Source organism: Theropithecus gelada, chromosome 1 (assembly GCF_003255815.1).
Source record: "Theropithecus gelada isolate Dixy chromosome 1, Tgel_1.0, whole genome shotgun sequence".
NCBI classification, from domain to species: Eukaryota; Metazoa; Chordata; class Mammalia; order Primates; family Cercopithecidae; genus Theropithecus; species Theropithecus gelada.
The window spans coordinates 4,930,171-4,939,068 of NC_037668.1; the positions used below are offsets into that span (position 1 = coordinate 4,930,171).

At 55.0% G+C, this 8,898-nt stretch overlaps 1 protein-coding gene across 2 annotated transcripts; it reads right to left on the bottom strand.

The window, feature by feature from the left end:
* Window positions 1-384: 384 nt before the first annotated feature.
* PPM1J (protein phosphatase, Mg2+/Mn2+ dependent 1J) lies at window positions 385-5,898 on the bottom strand. Of its 2 annotated transcripts, XM_025360122.1 has the most exons (11): window positions 5,393-5,898; window positions 3,900-4,014; window positions 3,317-3,427; window positions 3,140-3,199; window positions 2,732-2,844; window positions 2,357-2,441; window positions 1,669-1,787; window positions 1,411-1,474; window positions 1,147-1,254; window positions 859-1,010; window positions 389-709 (listed from the first exon to the last, which is right to left on the bottom strand). In XM_025360122.1, the coding sequence occupies exons 1-11, from the start codon at window positions 5,716-5,718 to the stop codon at window positions 562-564; spliced, it is 1,401 nt and encodes a 466-aa protein (XP_025215907.1). In that variant the 5' UTR covers window positions 5,719-5,898; the 3' UTR covers window positions 389-561. The 2 variants fall into 2 exon arrangements, with proteins under 2 accessions (XP_025215900.1, XP_025215907.1); XM_025360115.1 differs by having other exon boundaries at window positions 385-709; window positions 3,140-3,427.
* Between the last annotated feature and the right edge of the window lie 3,000 nt (window positions 5,899-8,898).

The window sequence follows — 8,898 nt, forward strand, 5'->3', positions numbered from 1 at the left end:
TGAAAGCAAAGGGTGACCAACTCCAGGATTTCTAACTGGAGCAGCAGAGCTGGTGCACATTGAGGGGATATACCAGGAGAAGGAACATGTTATGGAGGGCAGTGGTGAATTTAGTTTGAGGTATTTGAATTGAAGTGCCAGCGGGCTGTCCAGGAGATGACTGGAATGTGTGGATCTAAAGCTCAGGAAGGGTCTGGGCAGATGGGTGAAGCCACAGAAGTGGCCAGTGACACTCACAGCAAATGCGTGGAGTGGAAAGAGTGGCGGGCGGAATAAAGAACCTGGGGAATACCACATTTCTAGAACTGTTCTGGTGCTCTTTCCATCACCCCACAGAGCTTTCTTCTTATCTTTCAGTTTCTAGTCAAAGCAAATAAAGACACACACCTTTATCCATCTGGTTTATTTGCCAATAGCTATAATTTTGGATATAGCGGGCATCCCTTCTTCAGTTAAGCTGCCACTAAAGAAGGGTCAGGGAGACAACTTCAGAATTTGGGCTGTGAGAAGAGTAAGTATGGAGAGGCTGGGATGGTGGTGGGAGGGATGATGTTCAGCCCCTCAGGAGTAACTGCCTGGCCCTCCCAGGGGGATGACGAAGACAGAGATGTCATCCCCGGAACCCAGCTTGTTGTTGGGGAGACGCCAGCCACGGTCCCGGGGGGTACCCCGGGCCCCCAGGACCAGAGCTTGGGCCAGAGCTGTATACCTGCCAGAAGCACACATGCACATTCATGTACCAACATGTATGTGGGAAGACAGATACACAGGCCCACATGTGGGGTCCCAAGCATTGCTTCCCTTTGACCCTTCCTTCACCAGTGCCATCCCCTTACCACCATGCCATGCAGCCCCTACCTGCTATGGTCATTGGGCTCATAGGCCGACAGCACCCTGTCCACAGTGGCAGCCACCTCATAGTCAGTAGTGACATCCCACAGGCCATCTGTTCCCAGGACTAGTACATCATCTGGGCAATGCTCATATTGCGTCAGGTCATATACTCGTACCTGGTGGGAGAAAAGGGCGGAGAGGATTGAGGTGTGGGGTTTGCTGGACAGGGAGCCTGGGGATAAAGGGACTGCAGATGAAAGTTGGCCTGAGGCCCCCAGAGAAGGCAAGAGGTGGTTTAACCGTATGGCTCACCTCAGGGAAGCAGGAGAGAAAAGGCTTGATGGGCAGGGTGGAACTGCAGACCTTAAGATTGTGGTCTCCCAAGCCTCGGGTCACCCCAATGGTGGCCATCACCCGAGCCTGAAAGAAATGAGGAGGGAGTGCCACTCTAGTCCTCTGCCAGATTCTCTGAAACCAAAGATCCCTTCCACCCCTACCCTCAGGTAGAACCTCCACCTCCCTAGACAAGTTGTGACAGGTCCTCCTGCCCTCTCCCACCTCTACCATGGAGTTTACCTTTTTGCCCTCCCCACAGACCAGAGGAAACCTGAGATCCTCCAGCTCGATCTTTTTGTAGGCCCTGGGGAGGGGGGAGTAGAGGAGGCATCACCCAGGCATCAAAGTCCCTCTCCCCTAGGAGCTGCGCACCCTCACACAAACCCCTTAGAAAGGCCACATCCTCCCAACTCCCAGCCTCCAGCTTCCACCTTGCTGCGGGCGAGGGGCTGGTTGTGTTGCCATGGGAACGGGCCCCAGCTCTGAGGGAAGTGTTACCAGCCAGTCATGTTCTGGTCCCGGTACAACATCCTCTGCCCCAGCTCCTTGGGCAGAACTCTGCGGGGGAACTCAAGGTGGGTGAATTCACTGCCTAGCAGCTCTGGTTTCAGGAAGCCCTAGAGTTAGGGATGATCAGAACAGAGAGCCAGGGGGCATTATGCTCACACCACACGCTGGTATATAGATGACATTAACTACAGCAGACCCTTAAATAGAGTTTACCATGTGCCACACATTATTCTAATATTAGCAGTATTAACTCATTTACTCCTCACAATAGCCCTTAAGGCAGGAACTATTGATGCACAGAGGTTAAGGGAGGGAATTGCTGAGGTCACACAATTAGCAAAGCACTCAGACCAGGATGCATCCTGGGCTTCCAGCTCCACAGCCACCTACGTTTAGGCACTAAGCCGTACTGCCTTTCAGGGGCCTTTGCTGTTCCCTTCCCCCACCTCAGTCTCTACTTCCAGCCTCAGCTGGGGCCACAGTGGGAGCACTGGATCAACCCAGTACTGCAGCCTCCCACTGGCTCAGCCCCGCACTCCATAGTCCACACAGCAGCCTTCCCAGTAAGGTGCTTTCTGTGCCTGTGGTAGGGGTGTGAGAGTTCTCAGGTCCATGGGGTGCAGGGAGGCACAAGACCCGACAAAGAATGAGGGTAGGGAGTTTGGTTCCTACTTACAAGCAGCTGAAGACGCTGGCGCTCAGTCTCCGGGGTAAACTCTCGGGACATTGGAATGATTTCACCATTCCGGACAATGATGGCCCTTCCCAAAGAAAGAAAAGGAATTGGGACCTGGTTCTCTTCAGACCCATTCATGAAAAATTCCAGAAAGATCAGGCCCTCTCCATAATGACCTTTCAGATTCCTTACCCAGACCCCCATCTCTGCCCCCAACCCCACCCAATGGCTATTTCAGGCCACTCCTTATGTCTGTCACCCCTCTTGACTCCCTCCAGTCTTAATTTTTAGCCCCTGCCACCTCACTCTCCTGTATTCCCCCATCCCAGAGAGTGTGGCCCTCTGTCGCCACTCTCAGAGCCCCCTCCCCCATACCTGCTATCGCCTGCATTGGCCACGTACACCTTGCCTAGCAGGTAGACCACAACCAGTGCACAGCAGCCCCCCTCCACTTGGTGGCCACGCCGCTCCCGGGCCATCTGCTCATCCTGCCACACAAGGAAGGGTCAGAGGTGGGTAGAAGGAGAGGTTCCAGGCACACAGTCACCCTCCCCCTACCCCCTCCACCTGTAGGAATCAACGGGCCCAGCCAGGCTATACTGGAAGACAGGCGGGAAGACTGGGGCATAACTGCCCCTTCTCCCTCCCCTCTGAACCAAGCTCTGCTCAGGCTCTCAAAGGTGTTGTGGGTTCTCAGCGTAACCCCCTTAGGCCACCTGGCTTCCACACAGAGTTGGCCAGAATGGTTGCCTAGCAGACCCTTGGCCCAGGTCACCCACTCACCATGAGCTGGAAGGCATTCTCAATGGCCCCCACTACCAGGCTCTCGTGGGTCACTTCCTTCTGTGAAGACCAGCAGGACTGAGGGCCAAGCAAGTGAGAGGGATCAGAGGAATCTGGGGTCCCCGGGGTGGTCGGGAGGCAGAGGGGTGGTGGCGAAGGGTCCTGAAGTATCTCTACCAGGTCCTTTAGCTGCTCTCGGATATGGCGATGCAGGAGCCGTGAGGCCATTTCAGCAGCTCCACCCCCTGCATGACCATCAAATAGGCCCCAGTAGTAGAAGCAGAGTCCCTGGTGGAGGAAAAGTTGGAGGTGAGTTGTGTTTGTTTGTGTTTTGTGTGTGTGTGAGATGCCAGGAGAAGAACAAGACTCTGGGCATCCATACAAACATCTGAGAAGTCAGTATTTGCTACTGAAGGCAAATTAGGTTTATTCACTTACTCACATAAGGCTTCCTATGTATCAAGAGAAAGCAAAGGCTCAAAAAGCCAAACTCAGAGGATAACAGATCCAAAACTCAGCACTGGCAATTAAATCATCCATAAATATGTGAGCCTCTACATTTTAGGTGGGAAAGTAACATGCATGCTTACATGGTGGAATCTAACTGATGAATGCCAGGTAAAGGTTCTGTGCCAGAAGGTAGAAAGCCAGTGAGTTAGTCAGGTCTTCCACATGGCTCAGATTTAAAACCAGAGGCCTGAGTCCCTGGGGAGAGGTGTCACTGTGTCTCTGGAGTCTGGGAAAGGGGATCCGGGCTTACCTGGCCTCGGCTAAGCTCCCTAGGTGCCCCTGTAACACTCCTCCGACCTTCCACATACACCACTTCACAGCAAGCCTGGTCCTCATTGTGCCGACTCTTGCCAGCATTGATGACCCTGCCAGGCCAGAATGACCACATCAGGTTGGAAACCAGACCAGGTCCTGGAATAACCCCCACCTTAGACACACACCGTCTCCTGTGCCTGCTGGCCAAGCTGAGAAAGGTCACAGCCACCTGGGATCCAGGCCAGAGGGAGGAGGAGAAGGGAGGGCTGGCAAGGTGCAAGGAGTACTGTTTGGGTGGCCGGCCCTACCACCTCACAGAAAGGCCAGCAGGAGCTTCTGGCCAACCGCTATGTCCCCTGCCTGCCTCACTTCCCCCATCCCTGGCAAACAAGAAAAAAGAAAATGAAAGGCATTCCTAGTGGTGCTTCTGGGGGAGGGGCTAGATGGTAGCAGAAGTTTTATTTCCCTGCTAGCTACACCCTACATCTCACCCTCAACCACTATCAACTCTGCCAGTGCCTTGTCCCCAGCACCTCATCCTCATGGGCACACCCACCCTTATCCTAAAACCATCCAGCGAAAGTTTCTGCTGCCTTGACAATGAGGAAGTTCTCCAGCCCAGATCGGGAAAGAGGAATTGAAATAGAGTAGAAGTGGAAGCCCACCTGGACTGGGCAGAAACCACATACCCACAAGCTCCTCCGACACCGGAGGCTAAGGGAGGTGGTGGTGGGTCCATGGGCCATCAGCCACCTTCCTCAGCGAACTCAGCGCCCCCAGCTCCCTCGGTGCTCTGCGTTCCCGACAGATGCATTAAAAATACACACAGCCTGGGGGCAAGCCGGCCGGTCCGGCCAGGGGGTCCGCTTCTTTGCCAGGCTAGCACGAGTTGGCAGGCTGAGAGGCATCTAAATGGGACCCTCCTCTACCCCGGGCGTCCCCTCCCCGCTTCCCCAGTTCCCCGCCCCTGGGGAAGCTGACGGCCTGCTGGTGTCGCGGGCTATTTCTGGGCGTGGAGGGGGAGGGGAACTACGGTAAGAGGGACAGGGAACTGGGGCGCTGGAGCCGGGAAGCGGGTGAGCGAATCTTCCCAACCGCTATGTCCCCTAATAAAAAGAACCCCGCTCCTTCGTGAAACCCCTTCTCCCTTAGCCTTTAAGCTGCCGGGCCGCCACTGGGAACTGGCCAACTCATCCTTCGCAGGACCCTCCGCCCTCCGGGCTCTGGGGGAGAACAGTTCCTGAGGCAGCGTGAGCGAGGGCAGTCAATGAGCGGGAAGGACCTGAAGAAGGTGACATAGGCTGCGCCCGACTGGAAAGTGGGCTGGGAGGGGGTGCGGCACGAAGACCAGAGGATAGCAAAGGTCCTGGGAAAAGGGAGCTCCTGGCCTGTACGCGGCGTGGGGAACGCGTCCTAGCGCCGGGGATGCAGAGCTGGGGAAAGGGGTGGGAGTCCCATCCTGGTTTGGGTGCCCCAGGGGGCGCTCACTCGGCGTAGCCTGTGCTCCAGGGCAGGCGGCGGCCCGTGTCCGGGGGGCTTTGCACAGCCCGGCCCGCGTGGTCATCCGCGCGTCGCAGCCCCCCGGGGCTCAGCTGCAGAAAGGTCGGTCTGGAGAAGCTCGCTCGAGTCTCAACAGCCTTCGCGGGCGTCGCGCTCCCGCTCCCAGCCTTCGCAGGAGGGCTCCTGGGCGCTTCTGGAGCGGCAGCGGGCGGCGCCGAGGCGGCGTTGGGCAGGTCCGGGGATTTGGGGCGCGGAGGCGGAGCGCCCCCAGAGCTCACCAGGTGCGCCACGGCCGAGCGCACCCGGTTTAGCATGCTGCCTCCCTGCCCCGCCCTCGGCCGCGGCCCCGCCCCCGCCCAGGCCCCGCCCCCAGGACTCGGGGTGGGCGGTGCTCGCGCCAGCCGGCCCTTCCCGGCTACTGGCTCCCGGCCAGCTGGGCGGGTCCCGGGCGAAATTTGCCCTTGCTCTGGGCCACCCCAGGAACGGGCGCACGGACCCCCGGCCTCTGCCCCGCCCCATTTCGGCTTGGCCCCGCCTCCGTTTCTTAGGGGTAGGTTCTGTTGCTGTGGGAAGGGGGCGGAGAGAAGGAAACCTTATTTCAGCCGTTCGCTAGATTAGACATCAGCTAGAACGTCTCCATTGTGACAGGGGCCGAGGGACAAGGGGGTGCGGTCTCCTCGCTCTTGGTTCGGTGTGGCCAGCCTGCCCAGAGAGCCATGGAGCTAATGACCTCAGAGCAAAACAGGAGCTTCGGAGCCGCTGGTATGAGGCGCCAGGTGTGACACCACCTCTGGATGGGGCTGCTGGAGCGAGAGCGGGCAAGCTGGTACCGGGTGGGGGTGCGGGGATAATGACCAGGCTGCAGCCAACCACCCCGGAATCAGGAGCCGGGGTAGATTCCTGGGCTCCTGATGCGCTGTTCCCCATGAAGACCACCTCTAGATCCCTCTAGAGGGTGCCACTCCCACCCTCCTTTCTCTCTCAGAACCCAGGTCTTTCCCACAATGTAGACCTTCCCTGATCACAGCAGGACTAGCTATTAATAGGATAAAAACAACATAACAAATACTATTTGTTGAAGACGTACTGCCTACTAGGCTATTTATAAAGCACGTTCCATACATTATTAGGTTATTTATCCTGCACACCAATTCTTCAAGGTGGGTTTTTTTCTATCAGTTTCATGGATGAGGCAGGACCGGACGCTTCTTGTCATTTTACCGTGACTTGCCCCAAGAGGTCACACAGTCAGTGAAAGATTCACACCTATGTCTGCCTCCTGCCATTCAAACCTGCTCTGTCTTAAGAACCAAGCTTAGTTCTCCGGATCAGGGAGGAAGGGCTAGAAAAGAGATCAATGGCAGAGAGAGGAGTGGGGGTTCCTCCCCTCCCATCCTTCTCTTAGGGCCAGGGCTGAGAGCTGTCCGGGAATGCTAAGCAAGTTCTATGTCTGCCGCCAGGGGGAGACAGAGGCCAGGCTAAGCCTTTGTCTAAGAAGAGTAAAAGCCCACTCGCTGGAAGACCAGGACCGAGCCCAGCGACTGGTTGGCTGCCTGTTCTTCCTAATTTCTCCCCTCTAGGAGAGGGTGATACTGACCTGATGCCACAAGAGCTCTGTCTCTAAATCTCCTATCAGAAAGTTGATCACTGGGTATCCACAGGCACCACCCACCCACACATCTCAAATGGGGACAAGGCTTTTGTGGCCATCGTGCAAGTTGGAGGTAGCCATCAGGGACTACTACACCCAGTTCACAGCTGGAACTTTTCTGGGATCTGTCGGCCATGTGTTTCCTGACCACATCCCACTCTGTTCCCCAGGCTAAACTGTGTCCCCAGAAGGGATGACTTTCTTGGCATCTTCCAAATAAAGATCCCACAGTGGTCATTCAGGTTGGTAGACTTACTGTGCCTGCTATGTTGCACCTGAGCTTTGGGCAGACAGCCAGAGGAAAAGAAGTCACAGGAGAGGAAAAAAAACAAAAAACAGACCCCAAGGCAAACAGAGCAGCAAAGGCAGACAGGGACAAAGAACAACCTGCTTCTATAGGTTTTCCCCTGCTATTTGAGAAAAACTGAAACCAATTCTCAGATAAATAACAGCAGCAGCAAGCCAGCAACTGAAGAAACAAATATAACTCCTGGTTGTTTTTTATTATTCAGTGTTTCTGGGACAGTTTACTTACCGCTTCTTGGTGTCACCCAGCTTCCTATTCCCTGCCCTTTCTAGCACCATGGTGTGGCTGCAAGAGGTCCGCAGAGGTAAGCCCAGAGACCCCCCCAGCCCCAGCACCAGACGACCAGCAGGGGATGACAGCTCCCTGCAGCTCCAGAACAGCCCCCAGCCATGGCCTCATCCTAAGGCTCCCCTCTCTCTGAACCTCTCACCTCCTATTTCTGACATCATTATGCCTCCTCCATCCTCAGACTGTCCCAGAACCTGGTGAGGTCATCACCTCTACTCATCCCTGAGGCAGCGGAAAGTGAGAGGGAAAAGGGGGTGGGGTACGAAGAAGCAGACTTGTGGGATGTTTTTCTCTGTGAAGAGCGAGACTCTGCTCAGTGACTGGCCCTGCCAGGGGAGCGTGAAGCTTGAGCCAAGGAGGGGGACTGGAGAGCCTCAAGACAGGCCCCTTTATCTCAGGCCACGTTGGTGGCTCAGGGCCCAGAACTGGTCATCTTCTGCCTTGTCTCTCCCCTTCACATCACTCCAAACCCAAAGGCCTCTTAAACTAAGAGGAAAGTTCCTTCCAATTCACAGAACACAACTCCCTCTCATTTGTCTAATACTTTCGCATCCAGAATAGATCCCTGTAAAGAATTATTCAGTTGCAATTAATTACATTACAATTTTTCTGATAAAGAAACTGGGTCTCAGGCCAGGAGTCGTGGCTCACGCCTGTAATCCCAGCATTTTGGGAGGCCATGGTGGATGGATCAGTTGAGTCCAGGAGTTCAAGACCAGCCTAGGCAACATAGCAAAATCCTGTCTCTACAAAAAATACAAAAAATAAACCCTGGCTTGGTAGTGCACTACAGACTACACCTATAGTCCCAGCTACTCAGTAGGATGACATGGGAGAATCATTTGAGCCCAGGAGGTGGAGGTTACAATGAACCAAGATCTGGGTGACAGAGTGATGAGACCCTGTCCCCCCACAAAAAAAATAAATAGAAAAGAAAAAGAATGAAAGAAGGAAGGAAGGAAAGTAGGAAGGAAGGAAGGAAGGAAAGTAGGAAGGAAGGAAGGAAGGAAGGAAGGAAACTAGGAAGGAAGGAAGGAAGGAAGGAAGGAAGGAAGGAAGGAAGGAAGGGAAACAAGAAACTAGGTCTCAGAGTTTAGTTCCCATGTTGGTATTCACAGTTATCATCCATAGGGACCATTCATAGCCTACTACTGTCCTCCTGCCTAATGCCCACGCCCTTATACTTCCTCTAGCCCTCCCAGCCCCTGAGAGCACCACTCCTGGGAGAGGAAGATATATTCACTATCC